The 27,463-nt window shown below is 36.0% G+C and overlaps 1 protein-coding gene across 7 annotated transcripts; it reads left to right on the top strand.

The window, feature by feature from the left end:
- Positions 1-561: 561 nt before the first annotated feature.
- On the top strand, positions 562-26,352 carry Lpin (Lipin). Of its 7 annotated transcripts, none has more exons than XM_053762792.2 (17): positions 562-832; positions 7,445-7,756; positions 12,283-12,515; positions 13,007-13,498; positions 13,881-14,006; positions 14,907-15,307; positions 16,191-16,329; positions 17,592-17,784; positions 19,021-19,160; positions 19,566-19,774; positions 20,078-20,187; positions 20,427-20,575; positions 20,867-21,005; positions 21,659-21,874; positions 22,295-22,398; positions 22,496-22,567; positions 24,173-26,352. In XM_053762792.2, exons 2-17 carry the CDS (start codon positions 7,568-7,570, stop codon positions 24,306-24,308), a joined length of 3,048 nt encoding a protein of 1,015 aa, XP_053618767.1. In that variant the 5' UTR covers positions 562-832; positions 7,445-7,567; the 3' UTR covers positions 24,309-26,352. The 7 variants fall into 7 exon arrangements, 6 of the variants coding, with proteins under 6 accessions (XP_053618767.1, XP_053618757.1, XP_053618776.1 ...); XM_053762782.2 differs by lacking the exon at positions 562-832 and adding an exon at positions 4,579-4,856; XR_008405815.2 differs by lacking the exon at positions 562-832 and adding an exon at positions 4,580-4,856 and having other exon boundaries at positions 22,496-22,626; positions 24,173-24,313.
- Positions 26,353-27,463: the final 1,111 nt, after the last annotated feature.

Below are 27,463 nucleotides of genomic sequence, written 5' to 3'. Positions count from 1 at the left end.
TCTAACGACGATAGTGCGACAGAGAGCACAAGAATTTGGAGTTTATTGTTGGATATTTTTTTGGTCAAATTAGTGTTTCGCGATAAAACGGTTTTCACTTATTAAAAATCACAAGCAAATCACAGCGTGCTTATGATTTGAACCGGGCCATAAAAACTGTGAGCTGTGTAAGCGGTTGACGTGATTCGGACCTTGTTCGGACCGCAAAACACCGCAACCTAGGGCGTTGCATTTTACTATTGCTTGTCAGATACGTGCTTTATTTAATTGAAAACAAAACTTTAATTTGGTTTTATTTTAGAAGTTGATTCACTATATGTAATTATGTGAATAAGTGTAGGTAGATGTGTATAATATGTAAAACAAACACCATTATTTTAATTGATTTAATTGATTGTTGTGTACCATTCTTGCCAATTTTAGACGTGTCACTGTTTTTCATCAATACGCGTCATCTGGTAGTAGTAGATAGACTCTATCTACAATCATTGTGTCACAAGTGACGTTTGACATTCTGTGGTTGAGTTGAGAATTAAGTTGACCAAGAGTTGACAGAAAAAAATTGACTTAAATTATTGATAGGTATACCTACATATCCTACCCTAGGTACCTACCATTTATATTATAACGTTGAATGTGATATCTGAATTATAGAATATTGTGAATAGAAGAAAATATCATTAAATAACAATAGGAAAATACCTCCAATCATCCTACAAGTGAATAAATGAAAGAAATAAAAAACTAAACCAGTATTTGATAAGTTGATTTGGTTTGGCAGGCATTTCAATTTCGGATTGTACAAATCCAAGTGGATTAAGATCGTAAAGTTGTAAGTACCTTATGAATTAATTACAATATAAAAAAAATATCCATGCTTTGTTTCAATGTTCAATAATCAGTTGGCCAACAAAGACAACAATGCATCTGTCAAAATTAAGCAAGTAATTTTCAATCTTTTCAGTCTTTTCAGTGGAATCTTTTCATGGGATTTTTGATTTATCACTCTAGTTTTTGACAAATTACATAGGTAGGAGCAATTAGCATTTGCTCCACTGTCCCATAAATTGATCTAAAGGAAAGTGAAGCAAATTCCTTGAAGTACCTAGGTATTTGTAACTCTTGTATTTACTCATATTTTTCTTAATCTTTCACGGAAAATATGCTGGATGGATTTGATGAAATTTGATACATGGTTTGTTTGGTTGGATACATGGCCAAGCATGCTAACCAGTGCACCATTGAGCTGAGAGGTATAATAATTATCTACTTTCATGAAAATCATAACAGTGTCAGCTGTTATGTCAATACACTTAAAACAAGTTTTAATAGAGCTATGTCATCACATAACTAAGATTGCAGCCAGCACTCCCAAGAAATTCTTGATTTAAAGTAGTATCTATGTCGCAGCCAAATGGTTAAAATAGTCGTTCAATCAAACATATGCTCTTTGACTGAACAATGCAATTCCACCACATGTTTAGCTTTTTAATTAAATATTTGAGGCACTCAAAAAATACAACACTACCGCTGATTCAAAAGCCACTGTCTAATTCAATTACTTCAGAGCTGTGTTGTCAATATGGTGTCAACTAGCCAGTGTTTTTGATTGTTTCAAGAAATTTTACAGAAAGAATACTTCTTTCCGAAATAAATAAATAAATTATATATAAGTAAGTATATGTTACTAGTGTATATTAAATATACAGAAATTATGAAGGCATATATGAGTGAATCAAAATTTAAACAAATATTCAAGGAGAAATGATGGGATTATGAAATGCATAACCAAGGTGTTTATTGCAATTCTATATTATTTCATTTTTACTTATTTCATTAGACTTTCTGATTGGGAGGGAAACTTTTGGTCACCCAATTGGTTTTTGGTTAAACTTAATCCAAGAATAATCTCCCAAGAAATTACAAAATATTTTCCTATTCTTTCAAATTACATAATAAACTAATGGTCACCGTAGTTAATTAATTTGCCATTTAACCAGTTGATTAAGCGTCATCTAGTTGTGATTGAATGGTGTTGTTCAGTCAAAGGGCTAGCTGTTTGATTGAACGGCTATTTTAACCAGTTGACTGCGACATCTGTATGGTGAGTACACATAATACCTATGTATATGTCGCAGTCATTTGGTTAAATTATCTATTTTATTGAATGACTAACTTGTCCATTGAATGACGGTATTCAATTGAATGACTAAATGACAACTAGTCAAGTCATTGAATGAAACATTCAACGTCTTTATTGAACTTCATTTAGCGAAGTTCTTGAATGGGATATAGCCGACTTTGTAATGTTTGTTTAGAGTCGCAACTCAAAAGTTTACCTTACTTTAAATAAAAATAAAAGGAATTATAAAATGTCTCGTTAAATAGGATCTATGGGATCGTATGACTTTAAAATATTTGATTAGGGTGACCATAAGCTCGTAAATTAAAGAAAAAAATATCAATCTAGTGTTTGATATTTGTTTTGGTAACTACTAGTACCGCAAGGGAGAAAAAACTAAATTGGAATAACCTGACTGATTTTACGTCCGCCCTGTTCGAAAGGCTATGTTACAATGCGCTCACTAGTTGGACATTTTAGTGAAGCTTGTTTAGTCAACATTTAACCTATTAATTTAATTGAATACCGTCTTTCAATAAACGAGCTAGTCATTCAGTCAAATATTAGATTCAACCATATGACTGTGACATATATACCTCCCAATACAAGGTCTGACGGTCTGCTTACCGATGAATGAGATAGCAATATATGTAGGGGAAGGACAGCACTTTTTGTCTTGGAAAAGTTACTGTTTCTGTTGGAAATTCACACGGGTGATCTGCGGGCAAGACTTATATAACTTTAAGTTAACTTTACAGAAGGGGAAGAGTTTGTAAGTTTCTGTGAGAATAACGACATTTACAAGCTTGTTGAAATAAATATTGCATAAAATAACAATGATAATGTCTGTTTATGATAACATATATATATATATATATATATATATATATATATATATAATATATATATATTAATAGACGTGCACTACTTTAACTGTGGCTCACTTTAAGTATTCTATAAGCTCCATTTATGTGAAATGAAATGGGACTAATGATCAGATATAAACTGTTTTTATTTAAATATATATGACAATTTAAATACTTTTTTGCAAAACATGTTGTTGTTTTCCTCGTGCATGTTGATATTTATTAGAAAATGCGAAGGCCAACTCAACGATAACGTTTGTTTATGCGCGCACGCATACAGTTTTCGTATACAGGACTTGTAGCAATTTAGTTTTTATGGCATTGGCTTTGTAGTTCAAATTAGGTCGACTTTATGTTGTTTTTCGCATCAAGCATAATCCTTGTCGGTTTAAATAATACGCAACAGGTATTGCGCGTCACTTCACTACTATTTTGCAAATCGTATAATTATACATATCACGTCATCGAGACACACCCTTTCCTAGGTCACAGAGACACACCCCTTCCTAGGTAGACTAAAATATTAAGTCTAAATAATAGTTTTAACTTAAGTTGGTCAGTGAACATAACATGTCACAAAGAGCAGCAAGAGAAAAAAAACTGGTTTGAGGTACATACATGGGTACCTCCTTTATGACACTGTGCTGTACCCAAAGTTCGTAAAATTTAGGACCCTGTCCTGTCTTGCCGACTTCTTGTCCTTTTTACTGAACATTTTGAAGTCTCATACCTATGTATAGTTTACTTTCCTGTTGCTGTCCAACAGAATGTATCTTTTGTTTATTTTTATAATTTACTTCTGAATTGAGAAACGACATCAAATAAACAAGTATAAATTGTTGCCAAAATTATATTTTGAAGTCTACTAATGTAGATGGCATGGTATTAGGACAAATGTGTATGGTTATTGGTTGAAGAGCGAATCAAAGCCAAATAAAACTCACAAGTTAGTATGATCAGATCCAGATGCCAATGTAACTTGTCCCAAAATTCATATTATGTAATTCTTGGAAATAGTGAGTGCTTATGTATGGCTGGCGGCGGCGTAACTGAACAATTTTATAATGAAATCCGCTCGAAAGCGATGGTGGCTCCAATATAAAATTATTTTTTCAACCCAGAGTTATTGTAAATGTATTCTACGCCTGAATTCCGAAGATGAGATTGTGTTGTAGGTATAATATGTGTAATCTTTGTATTTAAGACTAGATGTTGCCCGGGGCTTCGCTCCCGTGGGGATTTTTAGAAAATATATAGCAATCTTGGATAATAGACCTTTCTAATGGTGAAATAATTTTTAAAATTGGTTCGGTAGTTTCGGAAATTACCAGACTCAAACATACAAACTCACAAACGCCTACCTCTTTGTAATAACAGTATAGGTAGAAGTTAAAGGGTTCTAAATTACGTTCAATATTCAGGTGATGCTGATGAAGTAGGAAATACTTTCGCAAATGGCACGACATCACGCCATACCGCGCGATCCGCTGTCATGATGCGCGGAGCAGCGGTCCGGTTAGTTGCGCTGTGGGTGAGGCACACGTGGTGCTGTTGCCGAGCATATGAATGTGTGTGGTGTAGTTTTATGTGTGCTTGCTCGCAATACCACTATATCATATACTATCAACATCCGTTCGGCTGGCTACGTCACGCGACGTCAACTGGCTGATGGAGCTCATAACAACAGTATAGTGGTAGGATCGGCGCGGACACTACGCGTCGAAATCTTGCCAACCAATACGGTGTAATTCGCGAATTAGCTGATAAACGTGGAACGTGGACTGATCGTTAGCAGTACATTGCATTTGTGATTGAGGATAATTTAAGCCCAGGAGTTTAGGTGTTTTTATGCTGCGCTGGTTCATAAGGTTGGTGTAATTTTATAAGGATTAAACAAACCTTTATTATTAGACATAAAAGAGTTCAATTATGTATATAGGCTTTTCTTGTTTCAAAACCAAAAAATAAACAGATGATACCTAGTGAGTATTGATAATTCCAATCTGAGGTGCAGAGTTGGAGCGTTGGACCCAAATGCCATATGACTACTCATGTTCTTTGTTAGCAGCTGCAATTTCCGTTAGCAACAGACAAGAGTTAGTAAATACTGCCCTGCCCCTGTTTTTTTTATCCTTGTGTCATATTCGCTAGTCCATCGAACGACTTTAATTCATTCAAACGGCTATACCGTATAACGTCATTTATTGATATGTTTCCTTTCATTGTTAAGTTTTTGTTCATTCTTCATCATTTTTACTTTATACACAGCGAAAAACTTTAAAGTCTAGTCAGTTTATATACCTTTAATAGATTTTTCATTTAATTCGTGCAATGTTTGCTTCCATTCATTTTTTCCCCAAATCATTGCATGTTTTAATTGTTTTTATTCGTATTCAACAATCGAGTTCAGTGTCTTTTCCTGAATTTTTATTTACTTATTCTAAAAGTTTACAAGGAAAATGTAATTTTGATCTTTAAATCACAAAGCTCTTCATATGAAAAGCTTTGTTATTTAAAGTTCTAGTATAATGACATTACTATGTTTAAATTAAAGCGAATAAGTATGACTCATAATTACATTTTATTAATTGGTTCCAATGTGTGGTCCATCCTGTTGACAATGTGAAAATTAAACTTCACCTTGAAGGGATCACCAAGAACTAGTTGTTTGTTAGTCTATTGGAACCTATTCAAAGTGACTCATCGTTTGTTATCTAGATAACGTTTAAATATAATTTCACACAGTTTTTATAATTAATTATTTGATCAACAAATATTACTATTTTATTTGAAATTTACATTAGTTGGTTTTTAATCTGACTCCTCCTGTTTTTTTTAAGAAGGATCGTAAAATGTCGATTTTATTTATCTAAAATCTACTTAAATTATTATTATATTAAGAAACAACGTTGGTTCCATGATTAATCGCTAAAATTAATCACTTTACCATACCACCTGTCTATAAGCATGTATTGCCTATTATTGTTATACTTTTCGATCGCATGCAGAGACACGTGAAGATATAAATAAGTATATTGCTACAGAAAATAGTATTGTATGGTTTCATTTCAACGTCCAGACTTCATTGAATATTACGTAGTATATTACATAAATAATATTTTCCCTTGCACACTAGTTCAATTCGTGTACATTTGTTTATCATTATTAGGATAATCTTTATTTTGATAGATATTGGTATTAATGTCAATTATACTGAACAAAGAAACTTGGTATCCACCAAAATTGTATTAAGTCGTGTTTAGTGAGTTGATATACATGATATGTATGCGTGTATGAATATACACGCGTTGTCCGTCTCATCATTTACTCATACTCGTACATACTCAATACTCGACTACATACTCGTATTTGTTTTGGATCTTTTAACTAGGTAGGTATAGATTTAGATAGTGTCGTTCCAAATCGACATTGGTCTACCCTGTCACAGCCTAGTGCGTGAATGGTTGTTATATTGCTATTATTGTGGATTAGTCACTATAGCGTCAGGAGTCGGGGCAGAGTCCTCAGATGACACGCACGCTTCGACAGTGTAGTCGCTTTGTTTTAGCATTATCTACTTACCTATATATCAATTTTTTTATTTCATGCCATCGATAAGTCATATATAGAATGTCCTATACAACTACTATTTCTCTAACATACGTCAAATCGTTGACGATATCATCTTTCTAAAATGATTTGATTTTTGATTATGATTTTTGATTGCCTTTGATTTTGATATGAAATCATAGAAGATTGGCTGAGTATACTCAACCAATCTTCTTGAAATTTTATCTATTATGTAGATGGATTACTTTCGCATTTATAATATTAGCATAGTTAGAATTAGGATTTGCCATACCGTTGACATACGTAGGTATGTACTCCTTGATGATTGTCCTTTATACCGTAACATTTCATCTAATATATTTTTTATTTTGTGTTTTCTAAAAAGCACTGTGTCAGTCAATGACCTGAATCATGACCGACGTTACATGCTTATTTCATACATTTTGCATTGCTCGTTATTTACGAAGTCCATGCTCTATTCTCGGCTACGCTGTATGCAATATTGAGCAATATCCTGCTCTTGCTGCTTGTTAGTGCATCGACCCAGTAAATCAAGTGATATCTGTAACTGACTATCGTGGTTTAATTAATTTTTATGTGTAACTATAATAAGGTTCAGCTGGGAAAAAAGCGTCAATGTAAACAATGACCGTGGTAAAGTGACTAGATTACGTCTACCTGCCTACATTAGATAAGAGTGTGAGCTCTCAAATCGATTCATATTAGATATTACCTAGATCCGGATTGCGTGTTGTCTTATCTTTGAATTTAATTTTAGTATCTTCTTTATGTCGTACGGTATGCAATTAACCGGATTTACACCTATACTTCACATCAATAGTTCAATGTATCTGATCAATGACCCCTTCTCTCATTTTTGTTGCAGAACGGAGCTAAGTACGAAATGGGTTAACTACAAGAAAGAAGACTGAATCTAATTTCAAGTGAAAATTAAAGACTTCAGTGTTAGTGCGAGTGTTCAGGAAAGAGACAATAATAATCTGCAGCCATGTATTCTATGAACTACATTGGTAAGTTCATAGCGAACTTCCGCGAGTTCTACAATGAAATCAACGCGGCGACGCTCACCGGCGCCATCGACGTCGTGGTGGTGGAACAACCTGACGGCAGCTTCACATGCTCCCCTTTCCACGTCCGGTTCGGAAAACTGGGAGTTCTTCGATCCAGATTTAAAGTGGTAAGAAACGTGTCATTATTCTAATAAACACCATGTAATGTTGTTTGTCCGGCGATTGTGTTTGTTGACAAACACAATACGTTATAAATTAACATACTTAGGTACCTATGTATTTATGAAGTTCGCACAGCTGTGTTTACAATGACTCGATACACATCTAGAAATATCTATTATATTTACTTGTTTTAGTTACTATTTATTAAAGTTTTTTATGCTTCCTACTCCAACTTAGATTATTGATAGATTAATAAAATTATTATAAATTATTTCCTACTGACCTAGATTCTTAAATTTTGCTTATATATAGTAGCTTTGCAGAATACTTAAAAACAATATTGTTATTCTTCAGTCATGTTGCCTATGAATAGAATTATTTTTGTTTTTCTAATTAACAATAATATGAGAAATAGCGAAGGCAAGTAAGATCTTTCCTGCGCATATTACATTAGTAGGTATGTCAAGTCAACATCATTTCTACGAGCAAGCGTAGGTCGCATTGTGATATGGTTGTAATGAACTCGATCCGAGCCCGGTGCTCTTTCATTGTAACATAAAACGAAACGTTGTTACCGATTGACCTTTTATAGTCGTTTAGAATGTCATGTGGCAAATTTGTACTTTGGATTTCGATATCCTTATCATTCCGCGATGGCCGAGATGAACATTTAACCTTCTGTGTCTACATGAGGTTGATATGAGGTATTGTGAGAGAGGGGTACTGTTATTGCATTCAACATTCGTGACCATTTATACACGTGCTCAGTCCTATAATATGAAAGGTATCATATGATATACATATAAGTATGTATATTTACTGTATCTCTACAAAAGTTACTATGACTATATAAAGCGAGTAATGTTTGTTACATAAAAACACCTAGGTATAATTTGAAAACTATTATTCTCATAAAATTGTTGTATTACATATATTTATTAAAATGCATACTTACTTATAAACACCGAATGAAGTATCTATAGTTGCAAAACCTTGTCCTTCTTTGCCGCGTCTCTAGACTAGACCTTGCTATCTATTGCCCTCAAATTCGAAAGACCGCGAAAAATGACATATTTTTTATTTAATTTTTCGTTGACATTTTTTTATGTCAATATTTTTAGGGATCCATACCTTTAAAGGAAAAATCGGAACTTTTATAACTCTTCGTTGTCCGTCTGTCAAGGCCTGTTCTCAGGAGTGCGTACTCGTATCAAGATGAAATTTTCATGAAATATCCGTGTCAATGATCCCTTGAAGCTGTGAAAAATCAAACTTGTAAGTCCAACGCGTTCAAAATATACTCGAATTCCATTTGTGTTGAAAATTATGCAATTTCTCAGGGAACTAAACCAATAGGGAATTTCCGGTTGACCGAGAATGATAAATTGGAAATCACATAATGGGAAAAATCCCAGAGTTATTAAAAAAAGGACTACTTATTTATGTGATACATTTTGCGATACATAAAAACCAAAACCTACTGCATGCTACTTCCCATTAACCTAGAATGATGGGAATTGGCAACAAGGTAGAACTAACCGCTATAAAAATCTGAAAACAATGAATAAGTATTCCAATTTAAAAATAATGAGAATAAAAAGAATTTACTATCACAAACTTGTTACTTTTACCGTTAGATCAGAAAACTTAGTACTGTGTATTTAATCAGACCAACAATGGGTTTTAGGCATTTATTTCAATATTTTTATTTTTATTTATTGCTAGTCGCAAATTAAAAAATCATATTAAATGGTACTTTGCCTGGAACGTGGTTTTCTAACGTTTTATTACAAAACATTGAACCTATATGTATATAAATTTGATTATTATTGAATCACAAACATAAGAATTACACACATAAAATAATTTTATTTGTAACAAGCTTTTACTGTCGTAGTGGGAGTCCTTTTTCTTTTAAAACGTGACAAAACAGTCATGCCTCAGCAGTAAATCATTGAGGAGTTCTCTTGTCGGGACTGTCGGGAGCCGATCAGGATCAGTGCACCATCAGGTCATACTTATCATAATAGACTTACAAATTTGTATAGAACCCTCGGATCGTGAGTCCAGCTCGCACATAACCGTTTTAATTTTTATTGAACGTAACACACAGTACTTGTAGACAAAAGCAAAAAAATTGTTAATGTCACTATAAGAATTCGACATTCTCGAATGTCTTCATAGTGCTTATGTCTTATTTATAGTTGAGTATGCGTGAGTTCATGAGTTCTATCTGCATCAAATCTGCATAAACGTGCGTGACGATAAAATAGCTAGATAGGTACCTTGATCATATGCGATCCATTATGCTAGATGGACGATAACCCAGCGTTTCCAAAGTGGATGTCAAAAAAGTCTACTAAAGAATTGACACGCCACAAATGAAGTATATACATATCGCCTAGTACAAATATGTAAATTATGTATTTGTTTACTTAGCAACAACACTAAATTTGAGTGAAGTTCACAAGTTGTGCGAGGCGAGGCGTGTGTCTCATGGTCATCGACTCTATCTTTATAAAAGCGGAATATCACTCACTGGTACTTTATTATTATTGTATGCAACAAACATTCTAATTAGGTAGGGATCATGTGCCAAGATTTCACTATATTCCCGCAATTTTGAAAGCACGAAGCCCAGGGAAATTTCTAGTTTTAAAATATTTAGACTAAAGCTACGAATATGTATACCTATTTGTCGTACCACTGAAGTCATCTATTATATTCATTGGCTGTAATAAAAAATACAGAAAAATAACAAGCAGGTTTTTAGCAAGCATTGAATTAATTATAATCATTTGTGTATGTATGTAAATTTATGTATTTGGTAAAATTGTGTCGGTTGTGATTGTGAGATATTCCGTTATTAGAAGCTTTTATTTAATTCGAAATATAACTATGCATGTACCTACCTATGTCTCTATGTCTTGAGTGGAATCTTTATTTGTAATGTAATAATAAATCATTAATATAATATTGATAGAGATGAGGAGATGACACGTCAAGAGGTTACAAAGTTCACTTTGATGTAATGATTTCTGTGTCTGGTCACTGGTTTACGTCATACAATACCATTAATTCGCCAGTAAAGATGTACGACATTTTAATATTTATGTGCTATTTTATAACAACAAAACGGATGAACATGTTGCAATATACTAAAAGAATATGGTAATGATACCTACATACCTACCTAATGTAATGTAACACACTGAGATTCATTTGATTAATTTTTTGGCTATGGGACACAAACTTGCTAATTGGAAAACTATTATCACGGGGTATAGGTATCCAGTTTCTGAAGTCATAATCTTTTTACTAATATTTTTGTCCCTTGTATAAAATTTCAATATCTATCGGTCGGTCTGTCGGTCACTTAAATTAATCTCGTAACAATGTTATCCCACCATTTTATTTCTTGTCATACTCTTATCCGCTCTCAAATACTTCATGCCTTATGACTCACACCGTCCATCCTTCTTTTTCTTGGTTTCCCTCTTCTTCTCTAATCATTAAAATAGAACTCACACGTTGTAGTTCAAAAAGTAGTATTGAATTTGACGATAAAAAAGCACCATTAATTATAGTAACAGTGCGTGTGTTTATTGTCAGCCGTTCAAGTCTGCGGGAGACAGCTGTAGAACGTTCTCGTATCAGAAAGTTTGCAATGTGATTGCAAGCAGGCAGAAAATGTCTTCATGCTCGACGTACCGTACGTTACGTAAGAAAAAACTCAACTAAAGATTAATGAAAATCGTCGAGCCTGAAATTATAAAATATGATATGTACTTATATTAAAATAAATTATATATCTTAGAAAGAGACATTGCCAAAAACAGGCAAGAAAACTGCGTCTGATTCACTGCGAAAATTGGATAATTGCCAAATGAGGGCTTGACTACATTCTGAACCAAGAAACGTTAGGAAAATTTGGCACAAATTGTTTTCTTCATCCGGCCACCTGTTCAATTTTTTTTCCTCAACGGTAGCTGTCTAGGTGCCATTGCTTTTCATCACCGCGTGGCCCTGTGTTAAACTTAGTGAACAACCTCTGTGGCTAAAGACTTGTTGTAAAACAAGCATGGTCAATGACATCATACATTTGGTTATTGATTCAATACGCCTGAATGTTTAGACATGCTACAAATATGAGTCTCATTTAGGATTTATTTTTTCTACACTCTTGGCCTAGTCGAAGTCCTAGAGCTATGGTAAAAACTAAACTGGTTATTTGCTTATTTGTTATTCAATAATAAAATCATCAAATTTGATGTAATGTAATGCCAGGTTTTTAGAGATAAATCTCTAAATTGACAGCTGGAGCTAGAGAAAAAAGAAAACGGGTTTTTACGACTTTCATTGTTATCAAGTAGATAACAATAATTTGAATTGTCTATCAGCTCAAGAAGGATGTAGGTACCAACTCGTCATGTGGCAATTCGTCAAGCGTTTTTTAACGCTGAATTCATTGCTTATTCGTCAAGCTTTTAAATATACGTTTTAGCAAGTGCAACAAAGTCTGCCGTTGCAGGTGGACTTGGAGCTCAACGGCGAGCCGCTGAACATCCACATGAAGCTGGGGGAGTCAGGCGAGGCGTTCTTTGTGGAGGAGGTAGGGGAGGACGAGGCGGCGTGTTCAGCGCACCTGGCCACGTCGCCCATACCCGCTGCGAGGTTCGAGGAGCTGTACGAGCCTCGCCGGAGGAACTCGCTCTCAGCTGTCGAGCCCGACCATGGCCAGGCCTCTGATTATACCAAGCGGAGGTATGTATACGTCATAATAAGGTCGTGATAGTTTAACATGTCGTTCAATGATAACAAGACTGGTAAACACAATTTATATTTTACTAGTGGCCCGTCCCGGCGCCCCATCTTTCAGGAAGCACGCTATTGACTGGTGAAAACCGTATGAAAATCCGTGCAGTAGTTTTTGAGTTTATGGCGAACAGACAGACAGACGCGGCAGAGGACTTTGTTTTATAATATGTAAGGATATAATATATTATATAATAAAAAAATAGGTATAATTTCTAACTTAAATATACAGCAGAGAAGAAAGCGATAGTCGATAGCTATCTACTTACTTACATTTGCGTGTAATTTGAAAGCGAAACCGCAGGCGAAACTAAGCAGTGCATTACTATTGTTTATGTTACACTTTACAGAATGTATTAAATATTTATGCAATAGGAAAAACTTTCCCATACGTTTTTTCCCTAAATGAATATTTATTTTGCATTTTACATTCTTCACAGGTACACGGCTGATGGTCAAACCATGCAGAAACCTAATCTAAGTAAACTAACAAATAATACCAAAGAGGATATGACTGCTAGCAACAATGCTGATAATGACGCTCTGTTTGAAATGGACGGGCTCGATGAGCAGTCAGCGGACTGGACCGATGGCCGCACTCCCAAGACATTCGCGGCAACCGAACTCGGCGAAAAGGACTGTGCTGCTCACCAAACAGTACAAAAGATCAGTGCTCATAATGATTTTCGGCCTATTGAAGCTGTTCCGTCGAATATAGATGATAGCAAACAAAACGGGAACGGCAAGAAAAAGAAAAAGACTAGGAAAGTTAGTTCTAAAAAGAAGCATCAAAGGAAATCGTCGACAAGTTCGATCTCCAGCCAGTCGGACCGCGCGGGCTCCGAGCTCCGCGTCTCACAGGCCACGGCCATTCCTAACACCACTGACATCAATTTCTTCAGTGATACCGAAGTTAACACATCAGCTCTTAGGTAAGTCTCATTAGTACTATTTGCACAAAATTCTTATGTAAGTATATCTGATTGCATGGAAACATGCTTATATTTATATATTTTTTATATCTTTTTATTGTCGCTACTCGGAAGATTCAAATACTTTTCTAGCTACTTGTTTTAGTGTGTTTGTAATAAAAACCAAAACTAATCAGTCTTAGAAATATGTGTGATAACACAATGTCATTGTCATTTAATGTAAAATCAATAAACCGACGTCACTGCCACTGCAGAGAGCACACAGAGAATGTACCGCATGTGTTTCAGTGTGGTCTTAACTTAAGATTTTTTAAGTCCCACGACCATCCCTAAACTATGAAATGAGATCAATGGATTAAGTATTATTTATTTTTGACAAAAGTGGGATGAATATTGAGTCGCCTGGTTGCAGCGAAGAGATGTCCAACCTCAACCTGAATGGCGAGAACCGCATCCCGATGGCGTTGTCGGACACGGCGTTTGAGGTGCACGCCGCCTCGAGAAACGCGTAAACATCAATATTAATTCAGTTTCGTCACATCTCGCTTGCTATACCTACTCACAATTACTACATGTTGATGTCGTATCGTGCGCTGGATATTGCTAAATGTAGCTAGGGTTGCCTCTTTGGTCTAATAAAAAACATTAATCTGTGTATTTCATGGAATGTAATCACGCTTGTATGCAGTTGTTTATTCGTATTTACAGTAGAACGCAACTTTCGATTTTACCACAAAATGATGATTTATTGTAATATATTTATCCGGTTATCAGTCAGATTTCACTCTTTATTAAATTTTGATAGATTGATACATTGATACATAATTTATCATATTTCGTGTTGCGACACAATTTTTTTTTTATATGTGGTTTTGTGGTAATATTGGTTGCGCAGTGTTGGTAGCGACTGTGATAGCAATAGTACCTATCTATTAAAATATTGGCCCTTATCATTAGCATTAAGTACTTAAGAAAGCATCTTGTCGCTTAAAAAATATACATAAATTTATATTTAAAAAATGGTAAGCCCTTCTAGGGACCAACACTGTTTGAATGAGTTTCTTTCGGCCTTTGTTCTCAGCAGTGGTCGTTCCGAAATGCTAGTAGTTTGTAGCTTTGGTTAACATCATTTAATTTATAATATGACGTGAAAAAGTGCCTGTGAAGGCCTAATTTCTGAATAAATGATTTGATTTATAGTTAATAATCATAAAACGAACTAAATAAATCCCAATCTTAATTACAATATTTTTTGTTGTTCTTGTGACGTTGATTAAAAGATTTTTTTAACACACTGACTGCTGAAAACGCACGCTGCGTGTTTACATTCTTAGAAACTTAAATGCGTTGCGTATTGGCAGCAGTCAACGAGCATACATATCACGCTAACATTGAACAATATCGACAGGGGCTCACGCGGCGGCACTCCCGTGCAATCGGACACAGAGGTGGAGCTGTCTCGCACCACGAGCGGGGACAAGTCGTCCCAGTCGTGGCGCTGGGGCGAGTTGCCCGAGCCGCCGGTCCGCGGGACCGAGCCGCCGGCCACGCCCGAGTCGGCGCCTTCCCCCGCGTCTCCCGCGAGCCCCGCGGAGCCCGCGTCCCCCACGGAGCCCCTCAGCTCCGACGAGGAGAGGCCCGGCCGCCGCGGCGTGCTGAGCGGCATGTTCCGGTTCATATCGGCGCGGGACGCCAACAGCGGAGTGGCGGAGGGCGTCTATCTGGATGACCTGGACCGCGGGCAGGTCGACCCGGGCCTCTACTTCCCGAAACATCACGTCGATCGCTATCGCGCGTGTGAGAAAACTAGTAAGTGTCCTCCATATTAGTATAATAAATGCGTCTGTCACACTTTCACAACTAAACCTACAGATTTTTATAAAATTTGGAATAGGTTTAGTTTTACCTCAGGTCATACATAGGCTACAGCGGGCGGAGCTGCGGGCAACGCTAGTATTTATTCATTTTTCAATATCCTATTAGCTAAAAGTATTTTTTGAAAAATCTATGTCTATAAGTAAGATATCTAAATCTAGCAGGTTCATAGATAAAGATGTTTTCCGAGAATTTTATTTGTTAATTAATGAATGACAAATCAACTTTTAGACGACTTGTCGAATACCATAGATTTATATATACTGTATCGAACATTCTTCAAATTAATATTTGAAAATTTTATAAATTGATTTATTGTCAAAAGTAACACTCAAATTAATACCAGGCATTGACATTACATGTATTTATAGTTCCTTTGTTCTCACAACGTGTATCGGTAGTCATAATACTTGGCAAGATATTGTTTGTCTCATTTTCTCAAAGGTAATTACTGTATGCTAAAGAACCATATACATACATATTTGATTTCATACCTTTTTTCCTCCAAGTTTTATAGAATTTCGTAAACATACGAGTATAATAGCACATTGCAGTAACTCTCATAATAGACCGACCCAACATTATGTCACGTTGACGAAATTCGCCTGTCTGACATCAACCCTTAGGCTATTGTTGCCTATCATCTGTCTAGGCTACGTGCCGCTTAATCGCTTCGTACGACATCCACGGAAGGATATGGAGTGGTCTTATGCACATAACGTAAAGCTATCTTGCTAAAGCTTTCTTTCATTATTTTACTGCATATTCTGTATGTGTTTTCTTCGTGCAATAAAGAGTTTACAAACTTATTGTGCAGTGGCTAGTAACCCGATCCCGACCTCAGGCCCCACGGAGGAGGAATACGAGTCGGGCAACGGGCCCTCGCTGCCGCAGTCGCCGGCCTCGCTCGACCCGCCACATCTCGACTCGGACGACGATGAGAAACTACTCGCAAAGTAAGTCGATTGCGCGCCAATTGCCTACTAGACTGGGTAGACACATAAAGGTCATTATATAACCAGACAACAATTATTTATTATTATATATTAATTTATATATTAATTTTTAATTTAATATATATTGTAATTAATAAATTAATTAATTTATAATTTAATTTATATATTATATATTAATTTTAATGTCTCTTTAATGGATCAATTTTGTTAATCACGTAGTTTACTATTTTTGGTTCTCATTAAAGTATACGAGGAAAGCATTTTGACTTGAAAAGTCGTGATCTGTCATACAAGCTATGGAGCTTGTATGACAAAAATATGTATGTTGTTCAAAAATATGGACTAATAAATAAATATATATAATATATAATATGGACTAATAATAAAATATGAACTAGTCAAGTTATATACATACTTATGTATGTATATAACTTGACTAGTTGGAAAGTAGCCAATGCGACACGCAACGTCATAATCAGCCTTTTTATGTCCCCACTGCTGGAGCACTGGTTTTGGGGAGTATTTTCTTTGTTTCTAATAAGATTATTGTACGGTAATAAGTACATAAATTAAAATACAAGAAAAATATACGAGTACATACAACGGCGGACTTATCCCGTGTATTTTTTAAGTTAACTTCAAATTGACTTTAACTACATTCTTCTACATTATTTATTGAGTTCTAACACCGAATAACCTATCTATAGATAGTCGTCATCATCTGTCCTTGTATAAGTTGTTTGTATTTTGTTTGACGTGAGAACACTTTTTCTCTATTCCAGTTTTCGCATGCTAATTGTTCGCGGCTGAGATTCATTAGTTTTGTATGTACTGAATAATTAAATTCTAAATGTACATATTGTTCTTTTTAATGAAATATTCATGTACGCAGATGTTAATAATTTTCTAAGTAAATTGTGTTTGTCACATCTATTATCACACCACATACGTTTGCATTTTGTTTTTTAATGAGTTCGTGATTTTTTTTCTTAAATTTGTTTATTTATTATTTATTTAACTTTATAAAAATAAATTTCTTCTATGATCTTATTTTATGTTGATCAAAAAGTATACTATTTGACTTTTACATCAGTCAAAAGGGCACTGAAGCTTTGTCATAACGTTTTTTGATTAACTTTAACAGTTGTGCAGGGCGTTAAGTATACAATGTAGACAGGCACGATTAGTGCGAGTCTATTTCTAACACTCGCAAATACACTAATCAAAATTCGTACTGGTATTAATGTACCAATTTTCTTCAGGGGTCAAGTAGAGGTGTACGTGCGCGAAGACATGGTGTCCCGTGCTCTGCCGTTCGACGAATTCTGTTCGCGGGGCGCGGCGCTCGCGAGCGAGGGCCGGCTGCTGGTGCGGCTCGGGGACCGGCTGCTGCCGTGGCGCAGCGCCGGCCCGCTGCTGCTGTCGCTGCTGGCCTACCGCCGCCCGCTGCCCAGCGTCAGTCTAACTACCTACCTTTTGTTCCATTATCATAACTAGCTATAACAATATTCCATTTTTTATACTACCCGCCAGGCAAACAGGTAAATTACAACACCAGGGGTGTAACAAGCGCGTTGTCTACTTTTTGTTCCAGGCGCAAAATTTCCACTGCTGGACAATTTATTTTTTGAAAATTTTAAGATTCGACTGTTATTTTGTATTTGGCACACTCATATCCTATTAATATTATAAATGCAAAGTTTGTCAGGATGTATAAAAATCAGGTAGAACATAACTTGGGATAACACATGGGACACTTTTTATCCCGAAATTCCCGAAATAGTAAACCATAACATACGGTTGCAAATCAGTTTTTCAACGATAATCTTGGCAATGATATTATTTTTTCAAAATAATCTTTTATTTTTTTTTTCAAACTAATCTAAGGAAACCTTAGTTCATGATATTTGATTAGAAAGTGTATTTTTGTGCACCAGTGACCGGCAAATGCCGTTATAGTCAGATTAACCTTCAACTCTTTCATTCATAAAAATAGCCTCACATTAGCAAGTTTTATTATGTACTTAAGTATATTACATTTGTGCGATCAAACGTCACGTATTTATACCGATACAGTCACGTTTACGAAAATATTTGCAATGTCGGTACATACATACGCTATCAAATGTGTATTATTTCCGCTTTTCATTCTTGAACACAAATCGTTAAAGTGTTTACATTCTTTTTACACCAATGCCCACCACAGTTGTATATTTACAACAAAATTTTTTCGATATCTTTCGTAGTCGTGACGTGCTTGAAATCTATGCGTGCGTGTAATGTATGCACTTGTCATGAAAATATATTTCAACTTAGAATGATAAACATCACTTATTAACGTCAAGTATTTACTTAAGTAAGTCGACTGCCATCTTTCAACGAAGAAGCGGAGCAAGAAACATCTCCACAGCCTTTTCTTTAAAGAATAAATATGGGTCTTATTAATCATTCACAACTAGCGGCCCGTCCCAGCTTCACTTGAGTAAATCCGTAATAAATTATATACCTAAACCTTCCTTAGGAAACACAATGTCTATTATTGGTGACAACCGTTACAGCTATCATAGGTGTCACATATGTTTTTTAAAAAAATTTAAAACAATAATGATATGAAATATTCCGGAATCAAGCGGGAATATGGAAAACGATATGTATATAGGGAAATATGTAAAGATGTAATATATCCGGCAGCGTATCCTCGAGTCGCTGGAGAAGTCCGACAAGGACGGGTCGGAGTCATCGGCGCAGTCGCCGTCCGCCGCCCACAGCAGCTCCAAGCCGCGCGGCTACTACTCCTGGTGGAGCTGGCGACGCACCACTGAGGTCAAGCGGTCAGTATCCTGACTCATACACAGACTTCTATAGACTGTCATATCTTTATTTCCTTAATAGAGGAACCGGGACTGTGTGCTAATATATGTTTGTCCCTCACCGTGTGCCCAGTTTTACAAGGCTCAATTTGCCGCTTTGTATAAGATAACCGGGGAAGTTGTATGGAAATCTTCTATTTCATGTGGGTATGCTAGCCCGTTTGTCTTTAGTTTCCATTGTCTTTGTCCTAAGTGGAGTGGATGCCCGTTTACATGCTTCAGCAGATAATATGTCGAAAACTAATTAGAAACGCCGAGCCTAGGCTCCGATAACGCCAGTAAAAAATCATGAGTTAATTTTAGCTCTATTCGCATATATATTATTTAAATAATTATTTCTTTTCATGATCAAATTTTCAATTTCAGAGATGAGACATCGCCATCGAAGGAGGAAACACCAAAAGATGCTAGTCTGACTGAGACCGACAAAGGGGAGGAGAAGCCGACTGATGCTCAAGTAGAAAATGTAGTGGCAGAGAGTTTGGAAGTAACCCAAGTGGTGGAAACCTCGGAGCAAGCCCCGGGCGTGGAGGATTTGCCTAGCGCACTTGATGAAAGCAAGGCACAGGATATAGGTGATAAGAAGCTATTTTTACAAAACATGACAATTTATTTCGACCGTATTAAAATTTGTATTTGCCACAATTTTTTATGTCGGCTTTTATTCGACTTCAATTACGTACTTTCACATATAAGTTCAAACTTAAAATTTGATTTTTTCAGTCGTATATCTCTCAACAAACACAAAGGTTTAAATAACTTTGTGAATTTTAGTTTATAGATTATTTATTAAAACATTCGCAAAACCAAAAGTTTAAAAAGTAAGTGAACTAATTCGTATATTGCTCATTTAATAATATAGAACAAATTATTTACAGAGCACCATGAACATAGTTCGTCGGAATCTGACCAAGAAGGCCACGGACAGAGGCCGACGCGACGCCACTCCACTTTCCGCAAAACACTTCGCCTCTCATCCGAACAAATTGTAAGTACTTATGATTACCATGAGGCTCATTTGTTTTTTTTTTATTTTACTTTATAGACAGATAAAATATCGCATCCACACATAGTGCCGCTTTCGCCATCCAAACATCCGGTCAGTGTGTAAGGAAGCGTAGTAAAGATTCGATGAAAGTGACTTTTAAAGATAGACAGATTTATAGACAAACAAGGATTCCTTATTTCCATTTGGCCACGGACTACTAAAAAGTGAAATATTCTCAGAAAAACCTGAACCTGCGCGAGGGCATGAACGAGATGGTGTTCAGCGTGACGACGGCGTACCAAGGCACCACCAAGTGCAAGTGCAACGTGTTCCGCTGGCGCTACGACGACAAGGTCGTCATCTCCGACATCGACGGCACCATCACCAAGTGAGTACTGTCCCTTGGGCGACTTCTATTTCGTCGAGCGCAAACGAGTTGCTTTTTTCTTACTAGCGGTCTGTCTGTTGAAGATAGCAACATTTTAGCATACTTTGTCTATGACTCTTTTGTCTTTGGTTTGTTCCCTCTCTCTCTGTGCCTTTATCTTGTAGAGAATACATGTACTTTATAATAAAGAATAGGAAATAAATTTGAGCGATAACCCTGGGTGTCCTATCAACAGTCACGTCAAAAAAAAAATTCGATACGGCATTACATTACAAAGGAGATTCCCGTCAGGTCTGACGTGCTGGGCCACATCTTCCCGCTGGTGGGCAAGGACTGGGCGCAGGCGGGCGTGGCGCAGCTGTTCACCAAGATCAAGAACAACGGCTACCAGCTGCTCTACCTGTCCGCGCGCGCCATCGGCCAGGCCCGGGTTAGTACTTTACTATAACTTGTTATCACGTAGCTCATGCAAGCCATTGGTCGGACAACCATCCAATGACCATGCGAAGTGGAGAAAACGTAGGAAAGTCGACCCTGGACACCGTCGCCCAATGGCTGAGGAAGTAATCGGGAGTGCGCTCAGATCAGAGAGAGAGAAAGATAGACCTCGTCAAATCTTCTACTTCGCTCGTACAGAAAGAGATGTCGTGTGTGTTCTATTAGCCGAATTACTGTGCAGTAATTTTACTACACGGTTATAAGGAATTCAAACAACAATTTTGCTGCACGTGTTGGATACGCGTTCAGTGTGCACCGGCCTTTATACTGTACCGCTTCCACCCGGCAAGATGATGCTCATTGAACTTTCAATATTCATTTCGCTACAACTTTGAACGGCTGAACCGATTTTAATCAAACATATTTAAGAATCACTAAATAAAAATTAGCTATCAAATAAATAAAAAAACGCATCCAAATCGGTTCACCTGTTGGTGAGCTACGGTGCCACGTACACAGATACACTTAGCGGTCAAACTTAACACTCCTCTTTTTGCGTCGGGGTTTAAAAATTAGCTTCAAAGGGTTTTCTGTAGACATTATTGATACACATGCCTTTAAATAATGACGTAAACGATTGGGCAGGTAACGCGCGAGTACCTGCGCTCGATCAAGCAGGGTTCGCTGTGTCTGCCGGACGGGCCGCTGCTGCTGAACCCCACGTCGCTGCTGCGCGCCTTCCACCGCGAGGTCATCGAGAAGAAGCCCGAGGAGTTCAAGATCCAGTGCCTCGCCGACATCAAGGCGCTGTTCCCCGCCGGCTCCAACCCCTTCTACGCTGGCTACGGCAACCGCGTCAATGTGAGTGCATACCACAAACTTATACTAAATTACGTAAACAGAGAAAACCATTCTTCCTTTCGTATTCTTCATTGTGCATGCAGAGGGTCGTGGTCGTTAAGTTGAATTACACATTTTTTTTATTTGAATTACATATTTCAACTTACGATGATATACAATCCCCGGCACATACGTTCAACCAAAATGGCGGCCGTCAGCAAAATAATTTATAAAGTATTTTTCGTCATTATCAAAATTCTCATTTCTTTTTTTATAAATAAATATCCACGAAAAATCCTTTATAACAATTTCATCTCTAATTAAACCTGCGCTGACGGCCGCCATTTTGGTTCAACATAGTTATGTGCCGAGGATTGTACGTCACTTATTGACGTCAAAAATATAGTAAAACTAAGTCTACTGACAACTTTATATTTACAGGATGTATGCGCATACCAAGCTGTTGGCATCCCGATCGTGAGAATATTCACAATCAACTACAAAGGGGAACTCAAACATGAACTGACCCAAACATTCCAATCGACGTAAGTACCGTCGGCAGCACGTGACGCCTAACACCTTGTCCTCGTCATGTAACTAACACAAATCCCTCTTTATTAAGTACATATATTTTTATTTCAGTTACCACGTGCAAAGTGACATGGTCGATGATTTATTCCCGCCACTGAATCGTGATAACCTTCCCTATAAAAGGTAGTTCGAAACGATAGGTGTTTAGTTAATTAGAAAAAAAGTTACGCCCCTCCCTACCGGTAAGCCGTATGGCATGACTTGTAAAGCTTGGTCGCACAGACCTACACCTTCATCGGAATCTAATCAATTTCATAGCACTGGATAACTTCATATTGGCAAGTGTTATACTAAAAATTAACATACCAACAGTAAACATCGACATGTCATCTGTACTGTCTTTATCTGTGTTCGTCTTTGGTGTGCTATGCCGACTTCATTTAATCATACCTATGTTTTACAATTTCTTCATATTAGAATGGTGTGGGAATTTCAATATCAAACTTGTGAGAATCCAAGGTGATATTTACGATTCTTCTCATATATATTTGTATATGTAGTATATCATGTATTTGTAAGTCTTGTCTACTATATTAATTTTCTATTTTGCCTTTTTACTAATTCTACTAAAAAGCCTAAAACAAAATCTCGTTAAATTTGTCCCAATTGCTAAGAATGACCATTATTAGTTGCAGGTACATATCTTATGATTATTTACTTAGATTTGAATTATTTTAGTTGTATGAAAACAATCTGATACAGCTTTTTGAAAATTATATTTTTCGATTCATACTATTCGCTATTTGAGTTTTTCCCAAAGATGTCATCATTATTTCACTATGATTCAAAAGCGCGTTGTGGTTTTTTACTGATACAGATTATTAGTTCCAGAGAGTTTTGTTGTGTTTACTACATATAGGACATACATAATTCTCAAACAAAATCGAGTAGATACCTCTCATGTGTATACTTAATCTATAACCTGCTGCTAAATGTTGTTGCAAATTACTTGTCTTTGGATTCGACTAATCAAGCTTTTGAGAAAGACTACATATTTAATTTAAAATTTAACGTGAATAAGTGCTTGTGAAGGTCTAAATTCTGAATAATTGCTTTGGTTTTGTTATAAAACGTCAAAAACTTACCGAAGTTATACAAAAACTTACTAGTATAGACTACTGTAATAAGCATTAAATCATGAAGCGTCAGTTCAGTACTCTAATTTTTTGATGCAATGTACATATATTGCTGTCTCATTAATCGACAGGCCGACCTCTCTTTCTTATGCATTGCGATGCATAACGTGTGCGAGGCTATCCTTGTCTATGTTGAGTTTACGTTAAACCTACAGTCTGTCAAGAACGTGGAGAAAATGGATTTTTAACTAATTAATTTTTTTGCCAATGCAATACCAATATAATGGTTAAGATTGGTTGAAAAACACCCAGTGTTGCTAGCCAACAGGAGACAACTCCCTCATTTAATATTTTCACTTTTTTAACAGACTATGTGTATAAAGTGTACCGTAGTGTCACCGTACTTCACCTTCGTAGCCAAAGGAGAGGTTGGGCTACTGATGGAGAAGATAGCAATATATGTAGGTACTTTGGATCATAAACTTGAGAGTACTGGCTCCAATCTATTCTGTCAATGTCAAATATTTTAAAATGCGATAGTGACAAAAAAAAATTATTAGTTTAAAGTATGCGTTAACTTTTACGCACTTTTAACTATGAATGATAGAGGGTGCAGGATACAATTCGAGTAATAGCGTGTTAACCTCCGTAGGTACTCGCACATGTCGGTGCTGGTGGACCAGGTGTTCCCGCCGGCGCTGTGCGAGCCCAGCGACGAGTTCTCGCACACGGTGTACTGGCGCGAGCCGCTGGCCGACCTGCCGCTGCCCGCCCCTAGTTCTCACTAGTGATACACCATCATCTCAATATTAACAACATGGCTATGAAGCTAGCTGCGAACTGGCGAGTCGACGATAGCGTGAAGCTGGCCGCGAACTAATGTTATACTAATTTTCTTTGCGTGTTGACGCTCCCCAACGATGTATTAGGTTTTTCCGAAAAAAATTGCGACAACCACAGCTTTCAGTGTCGGTTGCCAATATAGGCAATACTAATAATAGTGCCACTTATTGTCAAATCTTTAGAAGATTACTACTATGTGCAATATAATAGTTTTAGGTTTAGGGCCTGTTTCACCACTTTCTGATATAGTAATGTGACAGATAAACTAGCTGCTAGATGCCCGAAATGATTTGCCAGTTAGCCCGATTCAATACTCAGGTATATGTGACATATCGAATAGGCGCTATCTATTCGATATGTCACATATAGACTAGTCACTTTATCAACAAGCTGCACGCGGCCACGATACATGTTAATCATTTTATTGGCAGCTAATAAAAACAACGGCCTATTTCGCCACTTGAAAAATATATCCGGAAAATGAAAATTGAAAATATTAAAATAGATAAAATTCGTTTAATGTTTAGATTATTTTAACCGGATGGAACATCATAGTAATACAAATCTGGCACTACAGACCCGTCATGTGATCAGTGACTGGTAGAATACACCCTCCCTGATGATGAAATCTAGCGTGTAAAACTTATTTTTGCAGACTCATTGTCTATTTTGCGTAAGTATTTATTTTACATAATTGAATTATCACATTTTATTATTTTACATGTTACATTTAAATCTGAATTTGATATAACTATACTGCTGGCAAAGGTTGAATAGAATATTGTAATAAATAAAAAACTTTTTATTTCTGTGAACTTTCAAACACTTTTGGAAATACCTTGATATAAGAATCTGGATGAAAATTACTAGTGTAGTTTAATATTTCCTTCATCTAAGTGTGATTATGTGCTATTTGTAAAATATGAATGTTCGTGACATTAGCAAAGCCTAATTAAATGTAGATAATGGTAATATTTAGTGAGTATATAAGCATAAAAATCGACAAAATTATTTCACTATGAACGCATACCTGTGGCTGGTGTACAGTGAATAATGCTGTGATATAAAATGATCTCACATTCACAGCTACTAGTCGATGTTTCGTGAAAGTTTCCTGTCGCCTCGCTTCCCACCGTCCCACGGCCGAGGTCGACACGGGATTACGATCTAGCTAGATGACTCATTATAGTGTGGAATAATAACTTTAGTAACATTACCTACTTCATTTGTTACCTCTTTTTTTCATTGTTAAATAAACACGTGCATATTAACAAATGTAGAATTCTTTTTCTGAAAAAGAAAGAAGAATGAGCATAGTATAAACTTGATTGTGGCTAGTATTTGTAAAACAATATGGGACACGCGAATGCAAGCTATAGTATATCTATTTCACCCGCCATTTAGTGATCACCATCAAATAATAAATTATGAGTGAACATAGCAACAGTATACTTTCCCAAAAATTTAATTTGTCTGACTAGTTCTAGAGATTGGCGCGGCCAAACACACTCTTCAGCTTAGTAAGGATTACTTATATTTATTTATACGTTCCACAGCTGCAGTGACACTGTTCCGTAGGTTTTAGGTGCTTTGTATTGAAATAAGCAGTTTGATGTTTGGTTTGCCGGAAGAATAAGTTGTGATGTTGACTGATTATATTGCTTTATTTTTATACTGTGATTACTTGAATGTATGCACGAGTGCTAAGTTATCAATACGCGACATTACATTCACATAATTATATTATTCACAATTTACACAGAGGCGTGGCCTCTATAAGGTACCTAGTTTTGTTAATTTTGTATTTAAATGATTTTTAGAATATCAATTAGTCAAATATTATTTCTTTATGACGTTTATAATAAGTTAATTATCCATTTCTTTATAAAACTTAAAAAGACCAGGTCAAATCCTGATGAATTTGGTATTTTTGTAAAGTAACTTATTGTTTCTGTGATTGTTTTAATAAAAATAATATATGTATAAGAATAGTAGTTTTATTTATTGGGGTACTGTTAGGCTGAAACTGTTATATAATCGATTTTTTCAGATTGAATTAAAATTGCGTATTACGTTATTATAAGGTACCTAGTTAAAAAGATAAACAATCTAGAATTTAGACCTTATAAAGGTATGTACTTTATATGGTCTAAATATATTATATGTAGATTTCGTTCAACATCTACATATAATGTTTTTAGGGTACCGTAGAAAAAATAAAAAGATGGAACCCTTAAAGGACCACTCGTGTGTTTGTCTGTCCATCGGTCAGCTATTTTGCTACGAATCTACTAAACCAAATTTGGTAGGATGGAATAATCCTATAACGCAACACACAGACGTGCAGAGTAAATAAATAGAAAATGAAAGTTTTACAAATCTTATTGTGTCATACTATCTTAATATTATAAATGCGAAAGTTTGTTACATCTTCACACTCTATCTACTAAACACATCTTCTTGACATTTTATTAACTTTTTATAGTATAGATAAGGACAGAAGGTCTTATCATCCTGAAAATATAACTGATCCCGTGGAACATTTACGCGGACGAAGCCGCGGGAAGAGCTACCTATTATCAAATAAAATAAAAGGCTCTTTATGAGGATCTCAAATATAGTTTTATTATTAATGGAAAATAAACAGTTTAGATGGAATTCATTAAAAAAACGATGCTTTTATGCAGACATTATTCAGAAAAAAATTGGATAGGTGGCGGTTTTGAATTTGCGCGCTGGGGCTAACCATCAAGTTTAGTAAAACCATCTTGATACCATGATACCATTACACTTTGTTTCAAGCTTACAATAATCTTATTTGAAATTATTGGTACTGTCATACAAAAAACTCGTAGAGTACACGCGTGTGACACCCCTGGCGTTGCTGGCGACGCCTTTTGACCTCTGAAACTACTGAGCCTACAATTTTGAAGAAACTACAAAATTGATTGTAGATTTACAGGAAAATCTATAAGAATTCTATAAATTGTATGTAACTCTCTTCACCCAAGTCAAACTCGCACTTGACCGGTTTTTTTTAAAATAATCATACTGTAAATTACATACCTAATTACCTAAAGTGATAAAATTAGTATATTAG

The sequence above is a fragment of the Plodia interpunctella genome, chromosome 2 (assembly GCF_027563975.2).
Source record: "Plodia interpunctella isolate USDA-ARS_2022_Savannah chromosome 2, ilPloInte3.2, whole genome shotgun sequence".
In the NCBI taxonomy this organism is placed as follows: Eukaryota; Metazoa; Arthropoda; class Insecta; order Lepidoptera; family Pyralidae; genus Plodia; species Plodia interpunctella.
The sequence above is the reverse complement of the archived record's forward strand: the minus strand, read 5'-3'. Positions and strand labels throughout refer to the sequence as shown.